Here is a 13,060-nt window from a genome sequence, read left to right as displayed (position 1 = left end):
AGGTTTTAGGATAGGAATGATTATATGAGTTTTCCACGAATGAGGGGCAATTCCGGAGCTATAGATCAAATTAAAGATATCAAGCAGATATAGTTTAACAGAAGTGGGGGATTTCATAATGAAGGAGTATGGGATACCATCGATTCCGGGCGAAGAATCCTTAAGTCCATCAAGGGCAGAAAGTAGTTCGTTTAAGGAGGAGTCGTCGAATCTTTCTGAAGTCATGCAAGAGGGAGGACATAAAACAAATGTTTTCAGAATAAACATAGGGAGGAGCTAGATTATTAACAAAGTTAGGCAACCAGTAAGAGGAATCGTTAGAAGAGACGTTACGCTCATCCTGAAAAATTTGTCTGAAAGATTTTATTTTTCTCCACACAAGCGAGGCAGGAGCTCGCAGTGACAAAGACTCACAGAAGTGACGCCACCCACTACACTTTTTCTTTGAGAGTAAGCGCTTAGTGTTAGCAGTTGTTTTCTGTAAATTTAGGTAATTAATCATCGATAAATCAGAAAGATAGGTAACCTCGGCAGCTTTGCGTTTCCGAATACTATCTGTGCATTCAGAGTTCCCACCATGGGGGCGAAGATATTTTGTCTAGAAAAGAATTTTTAAGTGGAATTGATTCATCAGCTGCAGAGGTTAGACGCCAAATAAACAAATCATAACACAGTAAAAAATTATTGTCAGAGACCGGAGGAAGAGTAGTAATTTTAGAATCAAGAAAAGATGAGAATTTACACCAATCAGCTTTCTGAGTTCGGTATTTTAAAAGAGGTGGGAGAGGAGCAGATTTATTAGGAGCGGAATCAAAATTTATTACTATGGGAAAGTGATCACTACCGATTGAGTTCGGTAAGATCATCCACAAGAAGGACATGACTAAAATCGAAGATGACACGGAGAGGTCAACTGCACTAGGTTTTTCATTCGGGGCACTTCTTCTTGTCGGAGTACCATCATTTAAGACACATAAATTGAGATTATCAAAAAATGACAACAGTGATGAGGAATTTGAGTCACATTTACCGCAACCCCAGAGGGTGTGATTGATGAACATTAAAATCTCCTAAGATGACAAGAGGAGTCGAAAATGTGGATAAGATATTGTTTAATTCTGAAATTAATCTTGAACTAGGGTGTGGTAAATAGATTGAAAAAAATATATTTTAGCACCAATTATTTGAAAACCAGGACCATGGTAAGGGATATGAATTTGCGAGAAGGTAAAAATTCTAGCAATCAGAAGAGCCAATCCTCTGTAGCCATCATCTCTGTCATCACGTAAGCATGAGTAGCCAGGTACTCTAAATATAGAACGAGGCTGAAGCCTAGATTCTAGAGCAAATATTGCAGGTTTATATTTATTGATTAAATAAATTAGTTCATGTTTTTTATTTCGATTACTTCTACAATTCCATTGAATGATCGTACGACCCATTTTATTAACTAAAGTAGAAATAAGTGTTTGCAATAAACTTAGGACATTGTTCGGTAAAGCATCTCCAAACTTTGAGATCACGTTGACAAGAGCGCAAACCAAAATCCCAATTAAATTATCGTTAGGAGTTAAATTTGGGGTCGGCTCAATTATTTGGGGATTAGGAAAAGCACAACCGTTAGGCATGGTGGATTTAGGAGAGTTGGTGATGGAGGAATGAGCATAAACATCAAAAGAAGGGCGCAAAGGGGTACTAGGACGAGGAGTACGGAACACCGTTTTACGGAAGGAGATAGAGGGAATGGTAGGAGAGCTTTGGGATTGGTGAGTGATTTGAGGAGAAGGATCTATAGGAGAGCTTTGGGATCGGTGAGTGACTTGAGGAGACGGCTCTAGCCTAGGCGACGCTTGAGAAGCTGCAGCATAGGATAGCCGGAGTAAATGAGGGACACGTGATGAAGCCTCTGTGTAACCAATACTCTCTTTGGTCATAATTAGTTTGATTTGTTTTTGCCTTTCATGCTCTGGACATTTTGAAGAATCTCTAGCCTTATGATTGCCTCTGCAGAAAAGACAAGAGACATTTTCACCTGAGAGAGAGCAGGTTTCGCCAGAGTGAGGTTGAGCGCATTTGTAGCATCGGGGGGTGGAACGGCACTGGCCCTTAGTATGACCGAAACGGCAACAAGCAAAGCATTGGATGATCGGTAATTGGTACAAAGAAACAGGAAGGGATGTGTGCAAACAAAATACTCTCTCAGATAAATTCTGTCTGAGAAAGGTTAAGGCAGCTGTAGTAGTAGGTATCCATTCAGGTTTTCAATCGGTAATTCGTTTTTTTATTTAGGCGACGAGCTTTGATGACTTTACCGCAGTTATGAGGGTATTTCATTTCCTCAACTATATCTGATAAAGACCATTCAATGGGGACAGAGCGGACCACGCCAATCCTCGTGACTTGATATTGTGGGATAGAAGCCTCGTAATTATTTGCGGATAGAATAGGATTATGGACAAAGAAATCCTATTTCTGCCTAGGTGTTTTTAATGCCTCCGTTAACAATTCCATTTATGGAGTTCTTATGAAGGAACTGTGCGAAATTGAGAAGGCGAATAGATGGATCAGGGTTTTGCACAGATTTCAATTTAGAGATATGAACAGAAAAGGGACCTTTATCATCCTGATTATAAGCAACTTTATTACCTGTGAAATCAGTATACGTGTCTTGCACAGAGATCAGGATCCTTTGACAAGCGTCTGTGAAGCGTCCTACTCCATATTAGGGACTACCACTTATTACACAAAAAAACAGCACTACTATACAAAACAAACCGGCACAGTATACAAAATTCAACAATAAACACAAAAATTTGGTGGACAAAATAACAGAAAAGATACACTAGTACGTGTTGACTCTCACCTACCCAACATGTTACTGGTGTATTACAACCCAAAAATATTTTAGATTGTTTGTCTGTATGTCAATTATTATTCTTTAACCACTTTATGTTCATTTTTTAATTATATTCAAATGTATAACTTATTATTTGTGTAGCTTAATGACATATTTTCATATTAGTTTACTAGCTGTGCCCGCGATTTCGTTCGCGTGGAGAGTTACAAAATATTTTCACTGGCAGTTAGCCTATCTGCCAGTGAAAATCCCGTCAAAATCGGTCCAGCCGTTTCAGAGATTCATCACTTCAGCTTATTGCAGTCCACTACTGGACATAGGCCTCCACAAATTCGCGTCGAAAATGGCGTGAACTCATGAGTGTTGCACATAGTAACCAGGCTGGGCAGGCGGGTTGGTGACCGCAGGGCTGGCTTTGTCTCACCGAAGACACTGCTGCCCGTCTTCGGCCTGTGTATTACAAAACCAGCAGTTGGATGGTTATCCCGCCACCGGTCGGCTTTATAAGTTCCAAGGTAGTAGTGGAACTGTGTTATCCCTTAGTCGCCTCTTAAGACACCCACAGGAAATAAGGGAGTGGCTATATTCTTTAATGTCGTAGCCACACAGCATGTTTCAGAGATTAGTCGGAACAAACAGACAGACAGACAGACAGGCTGATATAATAAAGGGTAACTTAGGCTACTTTTATTTTAGAAATTTAACTCTGTGAACTGAACAATATTGTTTTTTAATTCCACGCAGACGAAGTCGCGGGCACAGCTAGTTATAAATAAAAACCTGTTACTTGGGTAATATATAATAAAATTACTCAATTGGTGATATTTACGTTCTAGGTGGTGGTTGAAAAACGCGATAGAATGTCCAGGAACAATGTTCTCCATTTGTGGCCCTTTGTAATACACGACTTACGAGCGTTGGGCGCCAAGAAATTCTTTGGCAAGTTTTGCGCTGGGTCTATAGATCATATCAGCATAAGGCAGTTACAGTGCATACTTATGAAGGTAATGTATGATGAGTAAACTGGTATAATAGTAACATTGTTGATAATAATTATATATATATATATATATGCGTTGCATTCAGTATAAGTAAGTTATATATGTATATATTTCTTTAACAATTTAATCTAGATGTATTAAATGTTCATAAAAAAAATATTTAATTATAACAGTAGCAAATACTATCGACAGTATCTTTTCTTTGTCTCATATATTTGTTACACTTAAATATTGCGGCTGTATACAGGTTTCCAAACCTGAGCTCTGGTCAAATGTTTTATACAAATATAAAACTAAATGCGTTTCTGTAAACCTACTTTGACAGTGAAACGGTTTAACTTAATAAACTATTATTTTTTCTTTTAGTGTTTTATTTTGCAATATTGAATATTTTGCGCTGATTCAATGCTTTTTTTAGGTGTCGCTATTGCTAGGCGTAGAATTTCATGAAGGAGTCGGTTTTGAAGAACTTTTGGAGCCAACTGTTACAGAAAACTCTGAAAGTACGAATTTATTACCTAATTATGTTAAATTAACAAGCTATCTTTATAATGACTGAACTTTCAAACCCCTATTATTTAATTTAGACGATAGTGTACAATTATAAAGTGACGATTAAGATGCAAGCCTAATATTTTATCTAAAAATTTGATTGAAAAGATCTATCTGCCTGTAATTAATTTTTATTTTGTAGCATTAGGCTGGCGTGCGAGATTTAGTCCTCCAGACCACCCAGTATCACAATACGAGTTTGACGCGCTCATTGGCGCTGACGGCAAACGAAATACTCTGCAAGGGTTTAAACGTAAGGAGTTTCGTGGGAAACTTGCAATGGCTATTACAGCTAATTTTATCAACCGACACAGTGAGCAAGAAGCTTCGGTTAGTATTTATTAATAAAAGTCGCTTATATGGTGATATTGAAATCCTTGGCTAATTATTGAGTTTTAGTTACAGTAATTAGAATCTTACAATAGCAAATATAAGTAGGTTTATCCACAAAATACTAGTTTGTTGTGGGCTCAATTTTTCGCATTTAAACTCAAAGCTGGTCCGTTATGCGTGAAAAGAGGGCTTACTAGTTCAGCCAGCCCAGCTCCTTCCAGAAGCTCAGAAGTCTCCTGGGGCGTTCACAGGCTTCTCGGATCGTCCTTATTTCCCTAAGGATGATTGCCCGCTGTGTGGCCACTCCCTTGTATTCCAGAATCACGTGAGCGGCTGTTTCTTCAGCAGCCAGACATCACCTACAAAGAGGACTGTCTGTTGCATTCATAATGAATAGTTGATGATTGAGTGCCATGTGGCCGGTAATCGTACCAATAACTATTCTGATGTCCAGAAGGTTTAGACTGAGCAGTCGGCACGATAGGCGCAGTGATACTTCCGTGAGTATCATTTTGGACTGTCTACAACCGGTTTGGTTTACCCAAAAAGCATTGTGAGTTGCACGTGTACGTTGCCTTACCCACGAGCGCAATTGTCCAAATGGTAGCGGCATTAAGATGGTTGGGCCAGCGACCTTTGTATTGGACCCCTGTCTTGCTAGCTCATCGGCGGCATCGTTTCCGTGTGATTCGCTATGTCCTTTTATCCACTGGGGGATTACTTCATTATCTGAGGCCAATACTTCCAGGGTTTGGTGATATTCGTATATAAGACTAGCTCCCTAGTCACAAAATACTAAAATCACATGATAATATATCGTCATCATCATATCAACTTAAATTTTCTCTTTGGAATGGGGCTTGCAACCCGATGTCGTTTTTAAAATCCGATTTCGTTTTTAAAATCATGATAACCTAACTTTTTTTCATTCCAATATAAGTAGACCATTAAAGAAGTGTAAAAAAAAATGTAAAAACTGGCGATATATTGAGGTACTGAGATGTATGTACGACGCGGCGACGATGACCCTTCATATCCAAGACCAGAGAACAAGACCCATTTTTCTCCGGCATGGGATAAGACAGGTAGATGTAATATCACCGAAACTGTTTACCACTGCGCCGGAGGATGTCTTTAAGACTTTGGATTGGGGGAAAAAGGTATCAACGTCAACGGCGAATACATCTCGTACCTTCGTTTCTCCGACGATATCGTCATCTTTGCGGAGACGTTGGATGAACTAAGCCAAATGCTGGCTGGCCTAAACGAGTCCTCCTGACGAGTCGGTCTCGGTATGAACTTGGACAAAACGAAAGTTATGTTTAACAACCAAGTCATACCGAGACCGGTATCGGTCGATGGTATCCCTCTCGAACTTTACCTAGGCCATATCATCTAACTGGGCCGCAACAACTTCGAGGAGGCCGATAGGAGGATTCGGTTGGTCTGGTCGGCATTTGGCAAGCTTTGTCGAGTCTTCACTTCGAAGATTCCGCAATTCCTGAAGACAAAAGTCTTCGGGCAATGCGTCCTGCCTGTATTAACTTACGAAGCCGAAACGTGGACACTGACGAAGGGAGTGGTCCACAAGCTTAAAGCCGCTCAACGTGCAATGGAACGGGCTATGCTTTTGGGGTGTCTTTCAAACTTAGAATTAGAAATGAGACTATTCGCGAGAGAACGAAAGTAACCGCCATAATCTTCAGAATTAGGAAGTTGAAGTGGCAGTGGTCTGGTCATCTGTGTCGCAGGACCGATGGCCGTTTAAGCAGACGGGAGTGGAGACCGCGTCTTGACAAACGCAATGTTCGAAGTCCTCCGGCCCGCTGGACTTAACTTGGCCGCTGGAAAACCAGTATATCTGGCGGAAAGTTGGGGAGGCAGGCAGTCCAGCAGTGGACTGCAATAGGCTAAACTGACTGAATGACTGATTGAAGTGTAAAAAATAGTACACGTAGTATGAAATTATTTTCTATACTAATTTTAGACACATTCAACCTTTTTGAACGCCAAAGTCTTGACAAGCACTTGCGAGCCCTGTGCGCCAACGACGTCTATAGGCGACAAAAAACCCTCTAACCCGTATCTACATTTGTCAAATTAAGCCTAATTACTCTTACTTTATTCAAAAGACGATTCGTTTTATTCACGAATAGTTCAATTTCGAACTCATCGTGTTAATACGCGGTGAGACGGCCCAAAGAACTGGATTTATAATTTTAATGTTTCCACTATTGTTCATTTTTTATAGTGTTTGTAAGTCTTCCTATCTACTTTTTCTTTCACGAATTTTACAATATCTGTCGAGTTATTACTTGGTTAATTATTTTTAACATTTTTATACCATCATATCAAAATCGATTCCAGCGGGGATCGAACCTGTATCTCCGACTGACCGTGTCGGTGCTGTAGCCAATTAAGCTATGGAACGATGCACCCGCTAGATCGAAATTTTGGATATGATGATTTTATATTCGTTCTAAGCGACCGTGGCGCCGTCTATAGTGAGTTCTTTACAGAAACCCGTAACTATTCAAAGTTTCATATTACAGGACATTTTGACAGGAGACGACTCCATGTTATTTTTAATTTATATGATTTTATTTTTGTGTTACCCACACATTAGGAAATCCTAAAATATAATAAAAAAATATTTGTAATATTTTTTCTTTTGCATAGTAAATGTTTATGACACACACGCATAAGTTCACGCCATTTTTGGCGCAAACTTGTGTAAGCCTATGTCCAGCAGTGGACTGTAATAGGCTGAAATAATGATGATGATTATGATGATGATAGTAAATGTTTAGCATTTATAGATTATTTTTGAGTTTTGTTTATTCGATTTTAAAGGAAATGCCAATCTAATTACCTACTATATATAATAAGTTAATTATTAACATTTATTGTTTTGCTACTGTTAGAAACTCTAAATACTCTCTTTTTAAAACAGCGATTGTAGGATTACAATGATTAAGATGCAAGATTCATTGATAATAGAAGACACGGCTTTTATTATTTAACTCGGAAAATGTAAAAACATAGAGGAACATGTATTATTTCAATTACCTTGCCATAGATCTCTATGTGAAATTATCAAAAACTTTTATATCGGTGTATGTTACGGTTACAGATAGATTTTTATTTCGGATATCCGATAGTTATGATTCCGATTGCGAGTTAATACTTGTTGGTATTCTGCAAGCAACAACAATGCCACTTTTTTTTACACACAATAAGGCAAGCAACTTCAATGTTGTTTTAGCTGTAAACAGAGTTGAATACTTTCACCATAACGCATCTATAATTAATTTTAATGGTTAAAAATTTTAATCTCGATTTTAATCTCAGCGTCAAAGACTGATTCACTTAAAAACCATCTGTATATATGGTTATTTTCTGACAAACAGCCATCACCGTATCTGGTCACCTAAAAATGTGTAAATGGTGCCAGGTCCGCCGGATTGTTGAATCTGGTTTACTGTAATTGTTGTTTTATTGGAAAACAATCTCACGTATAAATTATATATTCCAAAATAAAATCATGTTTTTATTAATTACTTAAAATTAAATCCCTACACTATTATATTCCTAATACTATGTTTTTGAATTTCTAGGTGCCTGAGATAAGTGGAGTAGCTTTTATATTTAACCAGAAGTTTTTTAAGGAATTATATGAAGAAACTGGAATAGATCTTGAAAATATTGTCTATTATAAAGATGATACACACTATTTTGTGATGACTGCAAAGAAACACAGTCTTTTAGACAAAGGAGTTCTTTTAAATGTAAGCTTACTTTTTACTGTTTCAGTATATCACATTATATGTATATAGATTTTGTAAATATTTGCTTAGAGTAACAAATAATTGAAATAAACCAGTTTAGTAAACTGATATAAATTTTAAATCCATGCATGTGTCTAAGACGTTTTCCTGAAAATTGACAGTTTGTTTACACCAATGCCAATGAGATCGAGACAATCTGCTAATTTCGACTTCGTAGTGCGTTATAGTCCAAGATCCCAGATCTTCCTTATTTTCTTATTGACAAAATATATACAATATACTAGTATAAAGAGTTGAGTTGTTTAATATATTTTATACGGATTTTAAAATATAATCGACTGTGTCTGATAATAAATACTGTCGACAGAAGGTGTCTAGTAGTATGAATTTCATATTTATTTTTTACAATATTCTATTAATATAATAATTAATGTAAAATAGCTAGTAAATACCACGTTTACGTACACATAACAGCCTATATGATTCGTTTATATTATGCACTAATACTACTTTATTCTATGTATTTTGCCCTTCAAAAAAATAAGCAAGGTCTGGAGTGCCTGAGACCTTACACTATTAGATCTGTAATGCAAAATACTTACATGTCCATCAGAGACAACACTTTACGAAGTTGAAATTATCCAATTGTCTCTTCCAAAGGCTGAAGTGCATTATTTATGGCCGAATATTGTATGCAGGCTTAAAAATTTAGTTGTGCTCGAGATTGAACCAGTCACTTTACACCTAAAATTCACATGTTATAGTTACTGGATTATTTTGAATTTCTGGTATAATTTTACATAATCATTATATATAATAAAACAAAGTTGATAAAATGTGCGTGCCGATAAAACTTAAAAAGGAGTCCCGGTACGATAAAGGGACTTATATAGTGTGTGATAGCCCTTTATCCCCCCTCGAACAAGAAAGTTCTCGTTTTAACCCAAAGGGCGTGTTTTTAAAGATATAAGGGCTTTTTCAACCCTTCAACTTGGAAATTAAGTGTACTGCCGCCATCTGTTGTCGAGTATTTGAACTTCATTCAGGAAAACGATTATTTGGGTTGCATTTCGAAAGGCGCTGCGAGCAATTGCAGCATGTGTAGTAATGGCGCGAAATTTAAAATTCCAATTTCAATAAAGTCTTAAATTACATTTGTTACTAAAATAAAGTTATTAAATTTTATATATTTATACAGTAGTAGCTAACTTATATTTTGGAGTTAAAGCGACATAATTTTAGTTATTCAAATTAGTTCTGAAAACATTTTAAACTTTAAGTTTTTAAATTTCGCGCCTTTACTACGTATGCTACCGCTGCAGAACCTATTGTTACGGCGGACGATAATGTCGAGAATATTCTAGAAGGTGTGAGAAAGAAAATATTCTCAAACTTTCTCGAATATCCTAGAGCCTAGCTCTCTGAATATATAAGAGCCCGGTGTCGCCCGCCAGAGTTAGTTCGATTTGAAGCGAAACAAGCGATTTCGAAACGAAAAGGAAAGAAGTTATCTTATTTTTTTTTATTTCAACTACCACTTAATCTCATATCAACTCCCGAGCGAAGCCGGGTTTCATAGCTAGCTGTAAATAAATATATCCTTACTCAACAGCCCACACAAGGAATTTCTCTCTGACCTCTAGGGTTTGGCAACACACTCAATATAACGTAAACGCCTAGACCACGTCAAACGTGGATCAACACGAACGTTTCAGATGAACGAGGATCAAATCTGCGACTGCTAGCGAAAGAGCCAGGACTATACCGTTACACCAACACATTGTCAGTACATGTATGTAATAGTAATAAATATTTCTGTTATAGGACTATGCGGAAGTATCTCGTTTGTTAAGCGTCGAGAATGTAGATAGATCGGCGTTGATGAGGTACGCGCAGGAAGCGGCCCGCTTCTCAACAGACGGACGGCTACCTTTGCGCGATTTTGCGCTGAACCATTATGGAGAACCAGATGTTGCTCTCTTTGATTTTACGTCGATGTATGCTGCTGAAAATGCCAGCATGGTAATAATATATATCTTGTTTGATATAATATAAATAGTTTTTAGTCATCATTGTTCCAAATACTTTCTGACTTTCTTTTTTCCCTATATTTAACTAAACATTATGATCCATATTGTCGTAATCACCTTTATGTTTTTCTGCCTTCCCTCACCCGACCGGATAGTACAATTACTTCAATGACTGCTGAGCATTGTGATACACTTGCTCAGGCATTTCTTGATAACCTAAGCCTTACTCTGGAGTGGGATACATCTGATACTGACGAGGAAGGGCAAAACTCTTTATCGGTACTCAGTAAATACGGTATCACTTAAAAATCGTAAATCACCAAGTAGTGATGGTATTCATAACGTGTTGCTTAAAAATCTGTCTCAAAAGTCGGTTGTGTTTCTAACTATAATATTTAACGGCTGCCTTTCTGGGTTATTTCCTTAAGATGTGGAAATCGGCTAAAGTAATCCCTACAAAGAAAACAAAAAAAAAAAAATCCATAAACTACCAACAAATCATCGTCTCATTAGTTTGCTACCATCTCTTGGTAAGTTATTTGAAAAAATAATTTACTACAGATTCTTAGGATAATCCAATAACTTGTTTATAAAGCCCATTGGCGCAGTTTGTAGTCACCCTGCTTGCTGCTCGGGGGTTGTGGGTTCGTTTCCCACCCTGAGTCTGGCTGTAATATATATTTATTTATATATGTAATATTTATATGTAAGTTTATCAAAAAAAAATGTAGCTATACCAGTCGGCTGCTACCTATAACATAAGCATTAAGTTGCTTACTTTAGGAACAGACGACTGTGTGTATATTGTGTAGATATTTATTATTTATTTAATGAACAATTTGGCTACCATGCCGCTCATTCTACTGTAGAGCAAATTGCCAGAGTGTCCGAGTATATATCCCATCATCTTAGCTTAGGGCAGTCACGGGTATGTTTCTTCTCGATATTGAAAAAGCTTTCGACACCGTTTGGCATGAGTGATTGTTACATAAATTAATAAATTTAATTTTTTTTTTAATTTAGTAAAAAATATTGAGTCTGTATTGGTGATTGTGCTTCTTGTCCTCAAATGATTCTGGCCGGAGTTCCTCAAGGATCCATTCTAGGATCATACTTGTTTCTCCTCCTGTTCCATGTTTGATATTTTCTTTGATTTTTATTTTACCTTGTCACAAGTGGTTCTACTATTAATAGGTCACAATAAAGTATATTTGTAATTATTTTGTCATCTTTAGTATTTTATGTTGTTATGAATAATAGCAAACATTTTGTAAATTTTGATAGATGACTGCTTGCGTTGTGTTATTATTTATTTATTTATTTATTATAATAATTAAAACGGTTTACAACAGTTACATTAATTACTAAGAGAAACATAAAACATAAACATAAACACAGCAATCCGATAATTATACATCAAATAGAACAAAAAGAAAAAAAAAAAAAAAACAAAAATTGAAAAGGAAAAATACAACAGTCACAACAATTATACAACTCGCTCACAAAACTTCATGTATACAGATAGTATTTTCGACCATTCATCCGCAAAAAGATCACACTCAGGGTATGCATCCAGAAGAGCGTTGACCGTGGTGCGCTTGAATGCGGGGAATCGGCGATAGTACGCGTTGGAGGTACGGCAAACAGTTTATGCTTGCGAAACTGAATGTAATTATATGGGACAGCGAATCGACACAGCCGGAATATCTTGCACGCTGTGACCAACTGACGGTGCACCCGTCGGACCTCTAACGCATTATAATTTAGGGAACCCAGTAGAAAGTTTGTTGGATAGTATCCATTCACTGGCTTATATATCGCAGGAAGGTCTTTTGTACCTTTTCCAGTAGAAGTGCTATGGTAGGGATTCCATACACAGGCCCTTGTTTCCAGTTTGTATCGCACGAGTGCATTGAATATCCGCCGCAACCCACTGATGGAATGGAAGTCTTTTGTACTCCTAAAGTGTATGTAACAGTGTTGTTGTGCCACATAAAGTGTATGTAAGAGTGATTTAAATGTTTGACTTAAATTGTTATACATTTATTGTACTATTGCTTCATTAATTAAATAAATAAATAAAAAAAAAAAACTTATATTGACTGCTTTGATTCTATATATCATATCGATTTTTTTTCATAGTGTAAATTTCATCAATGTTTTCCTTTACCACATTTAAAAAGTCAGTGCTAACCTAGATACGATCACGTGTTCTAGATGGGTCTATCAGTTAATACGCTCCATTAGGCTTCATACTTTTATTCACTTTATGTTTCCAAAAAGAAAGGAGATCTCAATTAGACTGTATATTTTTTATGTGCTACCTCAACTTTTTCTGGGTGTACCGAATTTTCTTTTCCTTTTTTAATCAAAAGCTGGTACTTGTCATGTGATTCCATTGAAATTTTATCAAGATATGTCGAGTACTTTTTGGAGTTATTTGTAATAATGCGTATTTACTTGACTATTTTTTTTACCTACGTTGTAATAGTTGTCGAT

General features: G+C 36.9%; 1 protein-coding gene across 1 annotated transcript in view; it reads left to right on the top strand.

Annotated features, from left to right (window-relative positions):
• Positions 1 to 13,060, top strand: part of LOC123668387 (F-actin-monooxygenase Mical) — a 75,309-nt gene that overhangs the window by 30,240 nt on the left and 32,009 nt on the right. The window contains exons 4-8 of the mRNA XM_045602119.1: positions 3,694 to 3,861; positions 4,277 to 4,361; positions 4,553 to 4,740; positions 8,361 to 8,531; positions 10,356 to 10,553. Coding sequence (XP_045458075.1) covers positions 3,694 to 3,861; positions 4,277 to 4,361; positions 4,553 to 4,740; positions 8,361 to 8,531; positions 10,356 to 10,553 — 810 coding nt within the window. The remainder of the gene's footprint in view (positions 1 to 3,693; positions 3,862 to 4,276; positions 4,362 to 4,552; positions 4,741 to 8,360; positions 8,532 to 10,355; positions 10,554 to 13,060) is intronic.

The sequence above is a fragment of the Melitaea cinxia genome, chromosome Z (genome assembly GCF_905220565.1).
Source record: "Melitaea cinxia chromosome Z, ilMelCinx1.1, whole genome shotgun sequence".
In the NCBI taxonomy this organism is placed as follows: Eukaryota; Metazoa; Arthropoda; class Insecta; order Lepidoptera; family Nymphalidae; genus Melitaea; species Melitaea cinxia.
The sequence above is the reverse complement of the archived record's forward strand: the minus strand, read 5'-3'. Positions and strand labels throughout refer to the sequence as shown.